Genomic DNA, 19,772 nt, shown 5'->3' on the forward strand with positions numbered 1-19,772 from the left:
ACTCTTTCTACTTAAGTCATCATTTTGGGCCCGGTTCACATATTAGTTTATGTAGCACTCAGTTTTACTGGGTGCTGTTTTGATTTGTAACATCCCAACAAACACACTGCTCTCCTCAGGGAGCCCACCGAGCACTGTGCCCCCGGACAAAACCCAGAATGCAATGTGAGCTATAGTGTTGCCTGGGTCTGATCATACGTTCACATCAGCGTTCCCATTCATCACAGGGTTGCACTGCCGTAGTGTTACTGGAGGCTGGAGGACAGTCTGACGGCAGCCACTACTGTCTCCCCAGAGCTTTCCTCCACTGTAACTACATGTGTGGATAATAAATCACAGATGTGAGGTGACAACACGACTCTCCCCTCAGGGAGACTGAATTTAGTAAAGCCAGTAATAGTAGGCCAGTACTGGAGAGTAGTACTACACCTGCCTGTGTAGGCAGCTCCTCACATCACTTCATTTTCTTATTTATGGCTTGGCTGCAGACAAAAAGGACTCATCAGCTCTGGTAAATGAATAGATTTATGGTCATTTTGGCCTTTTTCTTCATATCAATTAATCCATTAATCACAATGGTACTGTAATTATTAATGATTAATTATTTGTGATTAAAGAAATAATGCACTAACACCCACTCGAACTTATTCCTAGAAATCTCCAGGCTTTTTTACTGCAGCAATACTCCTACTTCCTATGGCAGCATCATGTGATCTTGTTACTACTTGATACTCAAATGACTGCAACTTGAGAAGGACGACATAAGCAAGTACTATGAGATACATTTGCCCTCTTAGAGAGGATTTTATATTTACTGAGTGTCATGTCTTTGGTGCATTTAGTGGTCTAAAAATAGAGCTAGAATCATTAGGATCTTATTCATCTAATGATAAGGCAGACTGTAAGGACCAAGTGAGAATGACGTGTGTGTTAGTCCAACAGGAAACATTTACTCAGTTGTTAGAATAAAGCTAAAGTAACTGAATTCACAGATACATCTGACTGTACTTCTTGACTCAGACGATCTGTCTGGGATGAGCAAGTGCAGGAGGAAAATTGATTTTCATAAGTGCAGCATTCTTCTCTACTTCTTATAAACTACATATGTCTAACTCAAGGCCCGTAGGCCGGATCTGGCCCGTCACCTCATTTTGTGTGATTGTTTTAAATAAAAAAGTCTATTGTATAGACTTTACTAATGTTTAGTGGGTCGGTTAAATGCAGTGATAAAATTCTCTCTTCGTTACTTTGTATTAGCAAATTCAAAGTATTTAAAACATAATGAACAACATTTAAGAAGTATACAATAGAAGCAGGTTTTACATACTGTTCTTTAAATTGTGCCTAAAAACTAACTATTATTGACAGACAAAAAGAAAGAATATATATATATATTTGTATGGATAGCAGTGGCTGACATGATGTTGATAATTCAATGTGACCAATTTGATAGTGACTTAGATGATGAATAAAATTATTATTATGCTAATAGAGATTTAACAAAAAAATCAATGGCAGCCAATATCAGAAAGTAAATAATATAACTTTTTTTTTTAAAGTGAAAAAACTGAAAAGGCTTCCCTCATCATTAGAGTCATTACTCTGCACATTCCACTGCCTTGTGGTGCGCATGACTTACCAAAGAGCTGGCGGTGGAATATAAACTTCCCAGCTAACATGCCAGCGATTATGGCCAGTATCCAGAGCAGTACTTTCAGGATGTTCCATCCGAGGCCTGGATACTTGTTGAACAGAAAGGAGAAGCAGTTTCCCACCACAATCATGTGGGCCTCTGTCTGACTGTGAGAGACGGGGTCCTCGGCAAAAATTAGGAAGTTAAAGAAAGTGACGAGGTAGGCCACGATGAGACGGGACCACGGATGCTGGAAGTAGTAACGGAAATGGGCATCTATTCCCATCCTGCTGAGGCCGCAGCCACAGTATGCCTGAGAGAGCAAATGAATGGAAAGAGAAAGCAGAGGACGAAGGGTTGGTATCAGATGTCGGCAGCTGATAAAGTCATCAAGACAGTAAACACGTGAACACATAAAAGGAAATCATCCAGGCAGGTTTATAATGTAGTGCATGGGATAATAAGACCAGGTTGACCTTAGTTATACACCAATGTGAATAGTAGTCGTAACAGTAACAGAATTTAAAGGTTAGAAGAAGTTAGAAGAAGATACTACCACTATTATACACACAGGGTACACTTTTCTGCTCATTAAACAGAAAAAGTGAAAGTATGACACACATTTACTGCTAAGTACAGCAAATGAAGACTGATGATAAAATATTTTTGGTACCGTCACAAACTAGTTCCAATAAAAAAAGTTGTTGTGACAGTTACTGTGACCAACACTTCTAGCAGAGAAATGAGTTAAAAGCTATTTATGTGAGATGAGGTACTTATTTGTAGTATGTGCAGTTTCTGCAGTAAGTATCAAGGCCAATCCTATGGAACATTATCATAGAGACTTGTAGACAAACAGTATATGAGATGAACATGTCTCAGGTCTCAGAGAACAATCTGAAAAATTTCAACATTCCACAAACAAGCAGAGGTCTTGTCATACCTGGATTATCCACAACTTTTGTAAACTGCAACCACGAAGTGTGTTTATCTTATCCTGTTGCCTCTTTAGCCTCTCTTAGAACCTTTGCCATCAGGTTGCGGACTCACTGACTTCTGTACTTGCCTGGAGTCTGAAATTGCAGCCAATTTGTTTGCCCAACCATAACTTAGCTCCTGTTAGTCTTCTGTTTGGAAACTGTTTACTCCCCAGTGACAATTTGAAACGGTGTCATAGCTTCAGAAATAGTTCTGCCACAGTGGTGTAAACTTAGGGCTATTACATTTCCAACAGGATTACGTCTAGCTTGATTTTCGCCACCTGGGGGTGATATTAAGTTGGTACAATCGTGAATAGAAGTATCACCGAGAAAACAAAAGTTTTTTGTTTTGTTAATTTACTAGATTAGATTACTAGATTAAACTGAAGGCCTGAGAGACTTGCTTGGCAGATGTATTCGCTACTAATAAATTATAAAGCATTTTTACATGTATACTTACAAGTCATATCTATATTTTCTTAAGTAAATGTTACAAGGAATGCATGGTAAAAAAAAAAGAGCAGGAGAATAAGTGTGTATGGTCTGTGAAGTCATTATCGCACATTATCATCATCTTGTTTCACTCTGACTCTTGTCTTTGAAAGATCTCCACAGATCAATACTGATATGAAACGCTGACTTGCCCTACGATTGACAATGCAGTTTGTAGTGTGTTTAGATGGTCATGTACGTTAAATGGTTCAGGCGACCATTAATAACATGTGACGACACTGATGCCTGCTGCCACACATGAGCATCCCGAAGAAACACAGCCAGATCTACTGCGGTTATCAGTTTATACCGTATTAGTAACGTAACGCAGCCGACCAGCCTGCCTGTTTGTACCGTGATAGTATTTGTGTGACGAAGTGTGATACATGATATCATCTACGCACCTTCCCCTCCATACAGCTGTTTTCTTCCTCAGTGAACAGCCAGGACCAGTATCAGGACCAGGAGCCCTGCACGACTCTACTGTCACATCAGGCCGACAACGAAGCTATAATCATACTGAAAACAAGATGACGCTAGAGGATAGAGGTGGAGATTATCCATGCGACCTGTTGTTCGTGCATCACAGAGACATCCCCGAATCATCTGCCATTATCCTGGACCGTCCATGCACCGGGAGGACTCACAGGCTCAAACGGGCGGTGCTGGGTCAGCGCATCCACATCAGGTAAACTGTAACGGATTCGGTGCTGTGTGTTACCGGAACCCTGCTAATGTTGTAATAGGAAAGGGTGTTGATGGTTGATGAAACCTAGGTTTACAAACCAGAATCAACACAGCATCACTGTGCAGAGGCTAACACGTTGGTGTGATATGTGCGCGTGTGTATTTCTCTTTAGAGGCAAATTAGATTTCCGCCATGTTTTTCATTTCGAAACAAAAATCGAGTTTTTGTCGGTGTTGATATATTGACAATGTTACAAAATAAAAAATACTAATAATATAATAATTTAGTTTATTGTTTTGTATTTCTTATCGATTTAACAAAAACAATTAGGCCATATATTTTTCAAAAGACAGAAATACAAACTCTTATTTTGAAGACAGCTGTTAGTTCATTTCCGGTGTTTTCTTTACTTGGTTGAGCTTGACGTAAACTCGAACTACCCACTGTTAACTGTAGGATGTGCTGTTTTAAAATAGATGTTTATTTATGTAACATGTAAAGTTTACAGGGTATTCCAAAACTTATGGAGCATGGGTTTGTTTTGTTTTTTTACACAAAATAGTTCAAGTTTATTTTAATTTAGGCCCCGGGACTAATTGTGGCCCTAGAACAGGTGTAAAATGCTCCCTGTCTTTTTAATTCTTAAATTTCTCTTACTGTGAACGGTCAGACACAACTCATAAACCTTTTACATTTTAAAGTTCAATTCACTAAAATGCATGTTTCTGTTTGGGAGTGTCCCGATTTGACCACGCTTTTAAAATCTCTGTTTTGAAATGCTGGGGTAGAGGTGTTATTGTGGGTGTAGTCCATTTCCTGCATATCTGCACTAGATTCACCTGAACATCCACACTAGGACCTCTCATACCCATCGGAAGACTACCATGGCTGCCGTACAGGGTACAGTATTTTTTCAGTGTTTTGTGTATCATTTCACACCAGCGCTACTGCTCAGTGCTAAGTATTAGTTTTTATCGAGTCATCTTATGTATTCCGCAAAAATCTGTTGACAGAAATGGGTCTAATGACAATGACTTAACACCATCGAGTACACGGACAATTAACTTTATCTGTCGCATTGTCGAGTCAGGTTGAGTTGGTGGAATTATAGTGGCTTTTTTTTTCTTTCACTGAAAATAAGTAAGATTGTTTGTTCGTTACTGTATATTCCAAAATATCAAGTATAGAATGAATCCCACTGAAATTAACAGTTTTACACAGCCTTTACAAAGTGTCATTAAAACCAAACGAAATGAGGAATTACATTTTGTTTAAGATTAGTTACATAATTTTTAACAGACTTATAAAATACAGACATAACTTGATTTCATAATTAACTTAATATTTATTGATTTTGGATATGTCAAAAATACATGTGTACCATTATGTGTTTTTAAGCAATTTGTTCACAACAGGGATGTGATGGTTGTTGGTGCATTTATTGCAGTGGGAAATGATTTGAAAGACATATTTGCAAGTGCCAGGAACGGAGATGAAAACCGATGCCTGAAGATCGTCACTGAAGATGGAAGTGAGTAGTGGAGTTCGTTGACACTGCTTTTTCTATGAACTCTTAACTGCGACTTCTACCAAATATCTACTGTGCCTGGCATTAGAAAATGACAATGACAACCCTTGTGGCAAATTTGTACTTTCCAGAGCTCACTCTGGGTGAGGCCAGGAAGGCATCAAAGAAGTGGGACGAGGAGTTTGATTCCTTGGTGCTGCCCCTGCCCCCTGCCTGTAAGAGGGAGTGCTGTAGATTAAAACTGTAGCAGCACTGCTTTGAATCAGATCAGCAGAAGTTATACATATTGACAGAGAAAACGCCCTCACCTGTGGAAAACATAGTCCTTCCAACTACTAGGTGTGTAACAGAGGTAACTGTACCGTCAAAACAAAAAATAGACATTTACTGCTGAATTGCTCTGGATTTGCTAAATGTTGCAAGACTATGGCTCCGATCCTCAAAGAGGCTGTCTAAGACCCAAGACAGGGAGGATGAAGAAGAGCTTTTTCTGTAGGCCATCTGCCTGCTCAACCTTGGACATTAAATCAAACACATATTGTACAAACCTCTTTGTACAAATGTATCCTTTGCAGATTAGAGAACAACAAAACACACAACACACATGCTGCAAACATTCATCAACACTTGCCTCAGAAGGACACTAAACACATGGTGACAAAGTCAACAATGTGGACCTGTACTGTAGATAAAAACAAACCAAGACCCCATTCACTTACAAATTCAGAAAAAAGTGGAGTTGGATTTGCCACACTCTTAGAAAACCTGCCACAAATATCATCCGTCAAGCCCTGAAATGGAACCCCCAAGGGGAAAGGAAACAAGGTCCAGGAACAGCTGGAGAAGAAGTATTGAGACTGAAATGTCCGAAAATTAGCTGAACAGGGGATATCTCGAGAGAAAAGCAATGAACAGAGTGAAATGGAGGTTGGTCATCAACAGCCTATGCACCCAAGAGGAGCTAAAGGCTTAAGAAGAACAAGAAGATCATTTGGACAAACCAAATGCACAATCAGCTTTTCTGTTTCTTCCACAGACCGTTTTTCCTGTTTGTATTTAATGTACAGTACATAAAGGGGGTGAAACTGTATCATTTTACTTTTTACTGTGTACAAAAAGTTTTACATGTATTTTTAACACTGAGCCATTTAGATAGATGTATTTTGTCCACCTCTGAAATTAACAAAAAAAGTCTCCCAAAATGTAAAAATTAATTACTTTTTTTTCCTGCTATGGAGTTTTGGCTTAAAATGTAAATTTTATTTCATGTCAAATCCATTAGGTAGTTATGTTATACAAACAAATGACTGTTTTAAAGTACTGAGATGTGTGAGCTAATCATTAGCAGTTATACAATCGGAAAACCTCATCTGATGACTCCTAGGATTTACCTCAGTTCTCCACAGGACCCTAAAGAGGCTTATGTAGAGTAGAGAATGGTTAAAAGATGGATGAATAAATACTAGTGTGTATATTTGATAGCGTATAATGCTATTTATTGAAACAGTTTTATTTAGGTCTTTTTCTGTATCTACTCCCCTTCTAACGCCCCCGCGGTGCTCTTCCAGATGTTATGAGAACAAAAAACAAACAAACAATGTATTTCAGGGAAACTCTCTGTCATGTGACGTCTCTGGTGATGACGACACACGGAGGCGGGTCTTGTCGGTGTAGTCCACTTCCTGCTTCTCTGCCCTGGTTTCGACTGACCATCTACAGCAGCACCTCTTTCACCCACCGAAAGACTACCATGACACACCAAACGGGCATCCAAGGTACACATTTTTTCTGTGTTTTGTGTATCGTTTTACACGAGCGCTATTGTTCAGTATTAGTGTTTTTTCGGGTCAACTTCTCTATTCCGCAAAAACCCAACGCAAAGAGAAGCTAGCTTTGTGTTAGCCACTCCTTATCAGCTCTGAGCCACCGTGATGTGTGTATACAGCGGTGTGGACACTTGTAGGTCCGTGACACTGTCTCCGACTCATCGTCTTTCACCTAAATCACTGTTGCTTCTTCTCTTTGCGTAAAAAAACTATTAGTTTGTACTCCTGTCGCTGCTATAGCAGTGTAAATGGATGAATGGGCGACGCCTGCTTTCATACTACTGCTCATGTAAACTGCTGCGGTGGCAAACCGGTCGGTGCTCACGCTCCTATGTGATCAACCCAGGAATTAGGAGTTCCGTTCTACAATGAATATGGATTTCAGCAGGGTTTTACAACGAAAGAGCCAAAATGGAGGCCACTGTGACTGATCTACCTAGGATTAGCTTATTCTAAGTAGATAAAGGACAGGAAATAACACAGTGTTGTTTATTCAAGTTGAAGTGTTGTGGTTGGTTATCTGTCACTTTATCCGGTCAGGTTGAGTTGAGTGAATTGTGTTTCGTACAAGATTATAATTGTTCTATCATATTATCAACAAATTTTAAATCACGGCCATCACTTTGTTGTTTTTGATATGTTTTGTATGAAATCCCTAAAGAGTTTCACTTTCAAAAAGTGTAAATGAAACACAACAAAATGAGGAATTTTATTGTATGAAGATCAGTTAAATAACTATTAATAGACTAAAAAACTTAAATACAAAAATTAAAACTGTTTTCATAATGGATTTAATTTTTGATTTAGAAACACGTGGGCCGTCTGAGGTGTTTTTAAGTGATTGTTGTCATTTATTGCAGCTGGAAATGATGTGAAAGACATATTCGCAAGTGCCAGGAACGGCGATGAATATCGATGCCTGAAGATTGTCATTGAAGATGGTACGTAGTGGAGGTCGTTGACACCTTCTGTAAACTCTCAACTGTGACTTCTACCAAACATCTACTGTGCCTGACATGACAATGACAAAACTCTTGTGGCAAATGTGTACTTTCCAGAGCAGCTCACTCTGGGCACAGCCAGGAAGGCATCAAAGAAGTGGGACCAGGAATATGATTCCTTGGTGCTGCCCCTGATTGATGAGAAGGTGCCCTGCTACATTCTGTACCGCCTGGATTCTACAAACAACCAGGGCTATGAGTGGATCTTTCTGGCCTGGTCACCGGATATCGCTGTTGTAAGGAAACTACCGACTTTAATGCACATCTGTCTAGACAGTACTGTATTTTTCCTCCTCCTGCTATGAGTAAATGATGGGAGGAGTTAACCACATCAAGGCAAGAATCCTTGTTTGGAGAAAAAAAGTTGAATGATGTTGTCGACAGTGCTGTGTTGCTGCCATACAAATACACGTTATGTGATGTCCGTACTATTTCAGTTCTCTTTAAGGCCCTGTAATGGAGAGTTTTGAAAGTGAAGACTCCAGGGTTATGTGTTTGCACTGGAGTCTGCTGTTACTGACCACATGAGCTTGAATTTGGCTTCTGCTACACTGTGCGTTGATACAAACTATCAGCCTGTCTGGATATGAGCAAAAAATGTATTTTTTTTAAAGATATTTTTACAAATCTGCGACACATCTGCCCTCACACAACCTCCTCATAGGGTAATGTGGCCATAGAAAACATCAAGGGTGGATTAAGAGCAAAGAAACCTGTACTTACAACTGACTGCATGTGATGGGAACACTAATGAAGGACCAGGTCTGAGTGTGGTCTGAGACTCTGGAAAAATATACAGGGGACCACATTTGATCCTTGAAGGTTAAGGAGTGTGCAACCGGCGTTATATTGCCATCTTCTAAACCCACTGCATTGGAAATGATTTGGAAAAGTTAGTAACTACACAAACACAACACATATTATAGTTGTAAACCTAACCTAGATACAGTACATATTACTAGGTTAAGTAATTTCGTTTTCATTCGCAGTATTTTTTAGGTTTACGTATTTTAAATTTTTTTATTGTCACTGTTTTAGTTTAGCTTCTTCCAGTGTTTGGTTTTTAAATTGCAGTCACTGGGTTTTCAGGGAAACTTGAAGAACCACTTGAAACATATTTAAAATATTCATGACAAAAGCGGTGCATGCATTGTCTCGTGTTAAAATAAGATATTCATAGCATTTTGAAGGTGTATATTATAACTCGCTTTCTCTCTGTCTGTCACTTGCTCTCGAGTGTAAGCAGTAGCTGTAGCATTAAACATTCCTTTCCTTCGGCTCTAAAAAACAGTGATTCAGGTTGAGGCTTGTCTGTTGGCTGCAAGTTTTCAGAGGTGCTGAAGAAACCACAGTCATTACATGTTCAGATGTGTTTATTTGAGAACTTTATAACAAAATGTGTATATATAAATGTATACATTTGTTGCCCCCCTACAGGCCAAAGACCCTATATTGCAGCCCTTTAAATTATAAGTTTGCACCAAAACAAAAATGTTTCATCAGTGACAGTGATTACTACGTATATTCTCTCAACAGGTGCGTGATAAAATGTTGTACGCTGCTACAAGAGCCACACTGAAGAAGGAGTTTGGAGGCAGTCACATCAAAGATGAAATTTTTGGAACCACAAAGGTTTGTGTAACTGCTCCTTTACACACTGTTCTTTCAGGGAAAATTGTTTGTGTGTCAGTGGTTAATTGCTTTGTGACTGTGTCTTTTTTTTTTTTTAGGATGATCTGAATCTCAGTGGGTACAGGAAATATCTGACCTCACAGGCGGCACCACTGCCCCTCTCTGCAGCTGAAGAGGAACTGAGACAATTTAAACTAAATGAGGTAAAAATACACACCCTCAGACGTGTTAGGTACCTGTTACCACCTTCCTGTCATTTCCACTCATACCATTTTAGAGGAAATGGTGTACTGATCTTTTGAACCAGAGACACAATCTAGCAGTTGTCATTTTAGGCAGATTGAAATGAAGACTCAGTTTTCCTGCTCCTTGTTTCACAACTGCTGAAAATCATCTTTAGAGATTAAAAAGGGCAGAGGTCACAAATAGAAGGGCCACGCTTTGGATGTGGACCCAGGCCCCCCCGGACTATCTGGACCTATATAATATGATATAATATATAATATGATAATATAATATGATAATATGATATAATATGATAATGTAATATGATAATATGACCTATATAATATGATGGTTTGTTAAATTTTGTCTGACGTTTTCACTGTTTTGACTGTTGCATGTTGCCCATGCATTATGGTACAACTGCAGTGTCGTTCTCCTCTTGTGACGCTAATCGGCCAATCAAATTCATTCGTTTGGACAAGCCGAGATACTCTTCAGTTAGAGAGGGAGTGTTTGAGAGCTGAGCAGAAACAGTAGAAGCAGATTAACAATGAAGGCCAGACCAATATCCTCCTGAACAGCACAAGGTCAGCAGCAGTGAAAGTGCGAGGATGCTGATGCATTAGAATGACAGGATGTTGACAAGGGTAAATGTGTTGTGCTTGTACAGCAGCTCGGCTAAAGTGGTTAAAGAAGATCTCTGTGTGGTTCTGTTCTGATGGGGTCTTGTTGACTCTGCAATAATGCAAATAACGGCAAATAAATATGGTTTGGTAGCTTTGAATGCTTTGTAATATTTCTGCATAGAGCACAGGTTGGATCACATGGCTGTGGTGGTAATGACATGGTACACCAGTGTAATTGGATATCACATCGTGGTGGCAATGTTTACTCTTCTGATGGAAAGGCCCTCAACTGAAACCTACTGAAAAAGCCTAGTTTGCCCTTCACATGCCTGACTCTTTCTCAGAAAACTTTGCAGAAGTGCCCTTTTTTCGAATTGTCTGTCACATTACTTTGAATCTCTTTCTTACCATATATGGAAGTGCAGCCCTGGATGGAGCCTCTCCACTGTCTGCTCAGTTATGAGCTGCAGAACTAATAGGAAGTGCTTCTCCCAGTGCTTCTCCCACTCAGGCGGCCGTTTATATAGTATTAATCTGCACTGCTTGGATTAAAAACAAAAACAGCTTTGATGTCATGTGTCATTTCCAGGAATTGGAGATTTCCTGCCTTTCACTGAACAGATGCGTGAAAGAGCTGAAATGGTTTCTGTCGTGCATGCTGCCTGCATCAGAGTGTGGGTCGTGTTTGCTAAGCATTTGATTGTTGCTGCAGCGGGGTTGTATAAATAGACACAAATGTTTAAGAGTGTAATTCTTCAGCATGAACAGTTATGCTGTGAATTTCATGCCAGAGCCTGACACCTCAGATAGAAATGTCCCGTGAAATTAGCATGGCACGTGTACACAGAAGACATTTTCATATGACACTGTGTGCTGTCAAACAATGTTCATGTAAAATTCATCTAAACGTCGAGACCCTTTACACAGGTTATTGTATAACATGCAGATTGATTAATAAATAAATATATTTATATATATATATAAATAATGGAAAAGTTATTCAGTGCACGGATCGTTATATAAAGGGCAGTGTCCTCCCTGGACTTCTGCTTTGATGAAGTCGGGAGAGAGCGATTGCAATACTTGTGTGTGTGTGTAATTCTTTCACAGTGTTGCACAAACACACGTTAAACAACATCTGATAAAAGATATGATATCATGCATTTTAAGATTAGCTACATGTATTTAGGTTATTACTTTTTACTAACATATAATATCATAAGTATTAGCTTTTTCTGTAGCTGTAGTATTAATGACGGTCATTAATACTACAGCAGTATTATACTAAGCAGCACAGCACTGTGGGTACTATAATAGGGTGACATGCAGTGTGTGTGTTTAAAGTACCAGGTATACTATTACAGGGAGTCCCCAGTTTATGTCATCCTGGTTGGTTACGTCGCCATATCCAATACATTTATTCAGAAGCTCTTGTTCCATTATTCCAGTGTACACCAGAAAAACACATTTTCACACAGTAACTAGTTGGCAAGTGGACAAATACATTGTCACCTAGCACTCCACGCAAAAGATGGCTTTGTTGTTTGTTGTTTGTACGTCATACGTTGGATTATGCTACATTCTTGTGTTGTTTTTTTTTTGGCCTTCATTATGGCTCCCAGAAATAAGTCAGACTCTTCTAATGTTTACACGTCCTACATCAAGCTTTAGAAATGGAGTTATGTCTACAACCCCCTGCATTGGTACTGCTGCGTTACTATTAACTGTGGTATTCTCATGGTGTTCAGGTGCAGACGGACATCGGTGTGGACACCAAACAGCAGACTCTGCAGGGCGTGGCCTTCCCTCTTCACAGAGATGCTGTTGCTGCCCTCGAACGTTTCCGGGACGGAATAATTAACTATGTTCAACTGGTGAGAGAAACGATCAAAATATCTAAAGAAACTGTTTGACCTTTTTTTTTTATAGTTGATCATATTTTTATTTTTTTATTCAATTATATGCTGGTTTTCCTGCATTTACACAGTAACTGGTATTTTATTGTGTGTGTGTGTGTGTGTGTGTTAGAAAAATCAAAAGAGTTTTTGTCTTCAGATCAGATTATTGGTTTAGACAATAGAAGTTGTTGTGTTGCCCATGCAGACGGGTGTCAGTTCGTCTTTGTTCTCAGGCACAAAGCGTTCTCATTGAGTGATTTATTTTGTTCTGTTTAAACCAATGAATGTCTACCGAGCTAATGTTCAATCAGGACACACCTTAGGGAAGACTGTGATTACATCACACCTTAACTGTAACACTTCATGTGCTTTGTCAACAGCAACTGGACGCAGAGCAGGAAATCATTCGGTTGTGCAGCACCGAGGCCACAGAGCTTAAAGATCTGCCAAAGAGAATTCCTGACGATTCTCCACGTTATCACTTCTTCCTCTACAAACATTCCCATGAAGGCGACTACTTAGAGTCCACAGGTGAACAGTCTCCCACGTGATTCCTTATCTTCTTTTATATTGATCTGAATGAAAAGGTCACCTTCGCTTCAATCACTGGCTGTTTTACTGTCTTCTAGTCTTCATTTACTCCATGCCTGGGTACAACTGTAGTATCAAAGAGAGGATGCTGTATTCTAGCTGCAAGAATCCGTTGGTGGACATGGTGGAAAATAATCTCCATATTGAGATTGAAAAGAAGGTATGAATAATTTAACCTCAATGGATATGGTGGGAAAAAAACCTTATTGGAAAATGAGAAAAATAGAAAATGTTTTAACCATTTCCCAGAGTGCAGCTTCCCACTAAGCTCATATTTGCCCTGAAATGAAATCATCAAAATATAATGTCTGTCCAAAACTGATGAAAAGACAGGATTCACTAGTCAGATGGGCCTACTGCTGCATTCAGGGACTACTACATTAACCCGACTGCATTTTAACAGTGTTCTATAGACTTCCATATAATAACCATTATAGTTGCTATATATGCAGTTATCAGTGTTATAGGTATTTAATGAAAGAATTCCCATTGAAGTATAGCATTTATACATGTCATGATATAAAAAAACATTCAAGGTCAAAGCTATGGAGCAGTCAGTCCAACTCAATCAATGGCGAGTTGCACTTTGTGTATAATCATTGTACACTGTATTGGTTTTAGTTTTCAGTAAAGCAACAGTTTTCATCTCTTTCCAGTTGGAGATTGACGACGGTGAGGGGCTGACTAGTGATTTCCTGTACGAGGAAGTGCATCCCAAGCAGCACGCCCACAAACAAGCCTTCGCTAAACCCAAAGGCCCGGCAGGGAAGAGGGGTGGGCGCCGCATCACCCGACCCCCAGTAGAGGGAGAGGAGGAAGATTAAACCGACCTCAGCATCTGACCACTACCACCTCCACTCTAAGCACGTTCCACACTGGAACATTCCTGTCACGTGGGGGGGGGGATCAGATTTGACACGCTTGTTTAGATGGATAGGACGACCTCAAATTCTTACCTGTCACCCAGAGATCCAACTATGCACGCCAAGGACAACTGAGCAACAAGACACACCAGGGATTCCATTTGTAGCTCGCCAAATGGAAGCACGTGTACGTACGTACGTCAGGGTGTCGACAAAGGTAAATTGACAATGTTTCAAGTAAGTTTGAGGTTTGTACACTGGTGCCAGCTCTCTGAAAATTATTCTAGTAGTGCGACTGTGAACTTGCGCCAATATGATGAAATTCCCCCACTTTTGAGTTCACACGCTTAATTTCTTAACTTCCATTCCTGTCGATTTAATGTCTCCATTGTCCGAGCGTTTGCACAACCAGGTGCTCCAAAGCCTAAAAGATCTCCACCTGCGTTTGTCGATTCATTTTAACAGTGCTTTTTTTAAAAATGACAACAAAATGATTCCTTTTTTGATATAACTGTGGTTTACATGGAAAAAAAGAAAAAATCATCTGCTGAGAAACTTATTTTTCTATGCAAGTGCTGTACGTGTACATATTGTAGCCGTGTGATGCTCTCTGATTAAGAAACAGTCTGGTCTATTGTGGTGATTGTTGGTGTCATTGAGGATCACAGAGGAATAAAAACAGGGGCTTCCAGAAATAACACATCAATATTTCTCAGATTCACAGAAATAGGAAGCTACAAAAACCATCGCTCTCTTGTCGCTGGAGAGAGACAAAGCCAGGCAAGGTGAAAGAGTCGTTTAGATCATTCTGTCGGTGTGTGGCCACAGCCACTGGTCTGCTGAATAACATTAGGCAAACTACTTAGCTCACCTTATGTTTCAAAAAAAAAAGGGAAATCCCTTTATGTTCGTAGTGTCATAATAGTAATAATCATGGTTGGTCTTTTTTTCTTACAAATCTTTCTTTTAAAAGAATAAAAATATTTAAATTAACCAGGTTCAACTTTGTTGCTTTTTTTTAATTAAAATGCATTTCTGGAAAGAAAAATGAGGATACCAGACAAACACACAAATAATGTTCAGTTCTCTAACCATATTTTACAGCGATTCCAATTCCAATGTTTATAATTAAATTATTCATTCATTTCCTACATCTTAATCCCTTTCGAGTCAGAGGGAAGCTGGAGCCAATCCCAGCAGCCATCTGTGGCCCGTGCATCAGTCCATCACACATAGAGCTTAGAGATAAACAGCCATTCACACTCATACTCAGTCAATTTAGAGAAATTAAATAACCTAGTTGTGTTGGTGGATACCAAAGTTCACCAACTCCATACTGAAAGACGGTCAGTTACCAACAAGTATCAAACTGTTGATCTTTTAGCTGTAAGGCTGTAAATCCACCGAACGCCCTTCTTCTGCGTGGTGTTTAAATTACATTGGTGTATTGCAAAACAGTACATGAAATACAAAAATAGTGCAAAAACAACGCCTGTAAAATATCAGAAAAAATTACATTTCAATATTTTTCTGTTCATTCCAGAAGTTTCCTTCGTTATGTGTGAAAAGTTGTTGAAATGCTTTCAACGACGCCTTCAATTTCTGACAGAACCTGTAAAAAGAGATGTAAAAACATTCGCTGAACAAAACATTTGTGTTATTTGAGCTGGCAAATGGTAACATTTTTTAATCCTATTATATTAATTCCAATAATTGTGATTACTTAATCCTTTTCAGAGCCCAAGATTAATCACAATAATCCTGATTAATTGTTTACATAGAGTTACTGCAGTTATTTTCTTTCTCACCTGTTGGATGACTGGCCGTCTGTCCTTCCTGTCATTGAGGCAGTTACAAGCTAATGAGTAGATGGTCTCCACCTGCCTCAGCTCCGAGTCGCTCATCTTTTTGTCTATGAATTCCTCCAGAGTCAGATCCTCGCTTTCGTCGTCAATATCGTACCTGAACTCCATCTTAGAAAAGAAAGAAGCAGGAAACCCATTGGTGGATTCTACTTTTTAAAGATTTTCTCCAGATACAAACGTGTTTTGACTTCCAAGATTATTACCTCTCTGAGCAAAAGCTTAACATTTTCAGTTGCCTGTTAAATTAAATTAGCTTGACACAAATGTGAGTTTAAATTGCTATTTCAGGGAATATAACTATTTTTTTATGTGAGAAAAAAGTCAGAAGACTGAGAAAACCAAAAAAGCAAGTACTTGTTTATTAGAATATATATGGTTTGACTTTTCTATTGATACCCTAAATCTACAACTTATGAAACAATTACAGAGTATGAGCCACATTCAGGTATTTTCATACTCACCCGTGGCTTTATATCCACGAAATAACAACCACATTACTTATGAATCTTAGTGATGCTCAGTAGCTACAGGGTAAAAGCCCCTTTTGTGCTTCTTACCAAAAACTGTGGCTCTCGGTTCTCATTGGCTGGCGGGAGTCCAGACAATATTTCTAGAAGCACCTGTGGAAAACAGAGACTGTGAGCTCAAACTCACAAAACTCTGTCGCTGCTAATGTGAAATGTTATTCCTGCAATGGGGAAATTCACAGTTCATCTGCTGTCAGTGAAGTTTTCTCAAGTTTTATAAAAGGGTAAAAAAAAGGCAGATGTTGCACAAAATGCAGTGAGTAAGTGTGTCCTGCATTTTTCGTACCACTCCGAAGCTGAAGATATCTGACTTTGGTGTGATCTTTCCTCTCAGAGCCTCAGGTGCCATGTATGCACAAGTACCCACAATCCTCTCTGTCATCATGGTTGTTGACGTTCCTTTGGTTGATGCTCTTGTGAGGCCAAAGTCGGAGATTTTGGCCATTAATGTTTCATCTAACAGAATATTCGCACTGCACGGAAGAGAAGAGAATACATGTACTGTAAAATACCCCGTTTTACTGCATCAGCACATTAGTTCTTTACTCGTGTACTTCATCCGAGACCTTTTCACATCTCTGTGGACGTGATGGTTGCGGTGCAAATATTCTAAGCCTCTCGCTGTCCCTTCAGCTATGGAGCATCTCTGTCTCCAGGTCAGAGGAAGACTATTGTCCTATGAGATCAACAACAGCAAAAATAAAACCTCAAACTATTCCAAGTACTAAAATGAACAAGTCAGCTTTGTAGATAGAACTTACTAGGCACGCTAGACGGTCCAGCAAAGAACCGTTGGCCATGAAGGCATAAACCAAACATGGATGTTGTCCATCACAGGAAAATCCAATCAAATCCACCAGATTTTCATGTTTCAGCCTGTGGAAGAAAACCACTCTCATTAATCAAAACTGCAATTAGATATACATTTACCATTAGAGTACCAGTAATACAGTGTTTTCCCAATAACAGCCCTCTTTTAATCTAGATGAACTAAGATCTGGTACTACTATGTGACCTACTACAGCACCTTGTCCCACACAAACGTAATTTTTTTTGACAATCAAAAATATTTAAAAAGTACTACACTTTGTCTTTTACGGGAGTGTGGATGATGTAACTTACACCTTCAGGGTTTGAATTTCTTGTTGAAACTGAATCTGCAGCTCATCTACTGAAATGTCCTCCATCTACAATAACACAATATGTTAGGGTTGCAATATCGAGCATGGTTGTGCTTTGGCGGGGGATCAGACGTTCTTACTGGAGTGAGCTTTTTCACAGCCACAGGTTTTTCATTTATAAGGCCTTTATACACGGTGCCAAAACCTCCTTCTCCGAGTCTGCCGCCACCACCTGACACGGGCCGGTCGTCAAAGTTACCAGTAATCTCCATCAGTTCTTCGTATGTGAAGCTGTAGAAACCTGCAGAAAAACAGGAACGTTCAGTTCAGTCGTTGAGCCTTACTGCTGCCATCTAGTGGACATCATAAATAAATCACAATTTAATGGAGGCAGATTCAGAGAGTTGTGTGTACAAAAAAACAACAACAAAACACACACACACATTTAAGGAACACTTTATAAAACATAAAGTGCCGCCACCTTGTTTATCTTGACTTCTGAGCTTTGGAGAGGTCTGCAGGGGTTGAACGGGGATGACAGGCGACATCAGCTGTGTTGCTTTCATATCCAGTGGTGTTGTTGGAAATTCACAGTGTGTTGCTGCTGAGGGAAGGATCTGTGTCTCCTCTGAGCCAACTACTCCCACGGTGTCTGCGTTTAAAAAGATGAGACTAGATTTATAACTTAATAATTTATGGCATCTCTAAAATTTTGTACCTGATGTTACTCTTTTATTTGGTTCACTAAAGCTTTTTTAATTTGACCATTGAGTAAACTCGTAGAAAAGTACCAGGGAGCAGAAGAGAAGCAGCAGCAAATAACTTGAGGCTCCTCAAAATGTCCACGAGGTCCCCCACTGTGCTGTTAGTGGTTCCCCAGTCATTCAGCAGCTCCATGGTTGGACTTTTCCTCTGTGCAACAACCCCTTCAAACCTCCTGGAAAGAAGTATTACTGCATGTCACATGAAAAAAAAAATCTTGTATGCAATATTTAAATGGTGAGAATTCAAAAACAAACATTGTGTTTGCTTAAATAATCTATTTGGGTAGGATATTTAAGCATTTAGGCCTTCTATAACCTTTTTATTCCCTGAAAAGCTAATGTTTAAGCATGACATTTGTGTGCTTTTATATTCAATGCATAAAATCGAAAAATAATATATGAATGATGACAATAGAATTACACATTACATCATATTTTGACACTTTATGGACCAAACAACTGACTGAATAAGCACACACAGATACACCCCTATATAAACATTTTAAATAACGTGTAGTTGCAGCAAACATAAATAAAAATAGCATTCCTACCTGAGGTGGAGTTGCGTATACCTCATTTCTCCACTCGGCTTCCGTATGGACACACACACTTCCCTCCATCTCTCCTGAGGATCGAGGAAATCTGACAACTGACGACGTAAACTGTAGCCGATGTTACGAAGGTAAGTAGCGGAAGTTACCGAGTTATTCATACCAAAGACACGGAACAGTTTTAAAATAAAAACAGCGTGTAAAGTATCCCACGCCTACAGTAGCATACTTCACTACTGACACGAAAAGAAGTAGCGCTTAATTCAGTGTAGTAAAAGTACACAGAAAGCAGAAATCTGTCAAACAAAAGGCGTTTTTTCCCAAGTTGTGCAACTTCCCTAAACGTAACACAGCATCGTCGACAGGCTCCACCTCCAATGCGGAAATAAAAGGTAATCACATTGGGGAAACTCGTTTTACAGTTTCCTGTTTATGTTTTATTGTTTATGTTTAGTTTAGTTTTTATAACTCCAAAGACTTTCACTTTCGAACCCCAAAGTTGTCGGTTAATGAGTGATTTGTGAGAGACTGAAGCACCAGCGAGTAGGAGATGGTGCTTAAAGGTTGTCAAAACGTCTGAAACATCAGCCACAGGTCCAAAAGCAGCATTAAAAAGTTAATCTAAATCTAAATTAGGCGTTGATAAATCCTGTTTTGTGCTCGTTGATATACATTTTGTATTGATTTGTAGCCAATTTAATTTCAATCCTTACTGCACTTAAATGTCTTGGCGTGATACTTTTGTAATTCTACATATGTTGTGGTTTCTGTGGTGTAGACAGTTGAAGGAAATGGTGGATCCAGACAGGAGGTGGTGACAGTATGGGTATAGTATATATGTATATATATTTACTTGAGTATATTAAAGCAGATGTATACATGATGTTTGGTGCAGGTCGCTTGATTGAGCCAAAAACACTGGCCATGATTATAAAGTAGAAAAGTAGAAATCTGTCAATTA

The 19,772-nt window shown here is 39.3% G+C and overlaps 3 protein-coding genes across 4 annotated transcripts in view; 1 reads left to right on the top strand and 2 right to left on the bottom strand.

The window, feature by feature from the left end:
• Window positions 1-6,828, bottom strand: part of tmem117 (transmembrane protein 117) — a 30,834-nt gene extending 24,006 nt beyond the window's left edge. The window contains exons 1-2 of one of the 2 annotated variants that reach the window (XM_008312275.3): window positions 3,510-6,828; window positions 1,640-1,946 (exon numbers count right to left, since the gene is read on the bottom strand). In XM_008312275.3, coding sequence (XP_008310497.1) covers window positions 1,640-1,946; window positions 3,510-3,521 — 319 coding nt within the window. In that variant the 5' untranslated portion in view covers window positions 3,522-6,828. Of the gene's footprint in view, window positions 1-1,639; window positions 2,728-3,509 lie in introns of those variants that run through there. The other variant, XM_025056501.1, reaches the window with a different exon arrangement.
• Window positions 6,829-6,943: 115 nt separating this feature from the next.
• On the top strand, window positions 6,944-14,976 carry twf1a (twinfilin actin-binding protein 1a). The gene is made up of 9 exons (XM_025056502.1): window positions 6,944-7,096; window positions 8,008-8,088; window positions 8,206-8,384; window positions 9,685-9,780; window positions 9,879-9,983; window positions 12,380-12,505; window positions 12,910-13,060; window positions 13,159-13,280; window positions 13,777-14,976. Exons 1-9 carry the CDS (start codon window positions 6,961-6,963, stop codon window positions 13,942-13,944), a joined length of 1,164 nt encoding a protein of 387 aa, XP_024912270.1. The 5' UTR covers window positions 6,944-6,960; the 3' UTR covers window positions 13,945-14,976.
• Window positions 14,977-14,990: 14 nt separating this feature from the next.
• irak4 (interleukin-1 receptor-associated kinase 4) lies at window positions 14,991-19,140 on the bottom strand. The gene is given in 11 exon segments (NM_001294214.1): window positions 14,991-15,595; window positions 15,792-15,956; window positions 16,406-16,468; window positions 16,662-16,848; window positions 16,942-17,051; window positions 17,137-17,251; window positions 17,498-17,562; window positions 17,637-17,797; window positions 17,978-18,148; window positions 18,288-18,433; window positions 18,812-19,140. Coding segments are annotated over 11 exon segments (1,401 nt in total). The 5' UTR covers window positions 18,973-19,140; the 3' UTR covers window positions 14,991-15,538.
• Window positions 19,141-19,772: the final 632 nt, after the last annotated feature.

Source organism: Cynoglossus semilaevis, chromosome 6, assembly GCF_000523025.1.
Source record: "Cynoglossus semilaevis isolate Cse_v1.0 chromosome 6, Cse_v1.0, whole genome shotgun sequence".
In the NCBI taxonomy this organism is placed as follows: Eukaryota; Metazoa; Chordata; class Actinopteri; order Pleuronectiformes; family Cynoglossidae; genus Cynoglossus; species Cynoglossus semilaevis.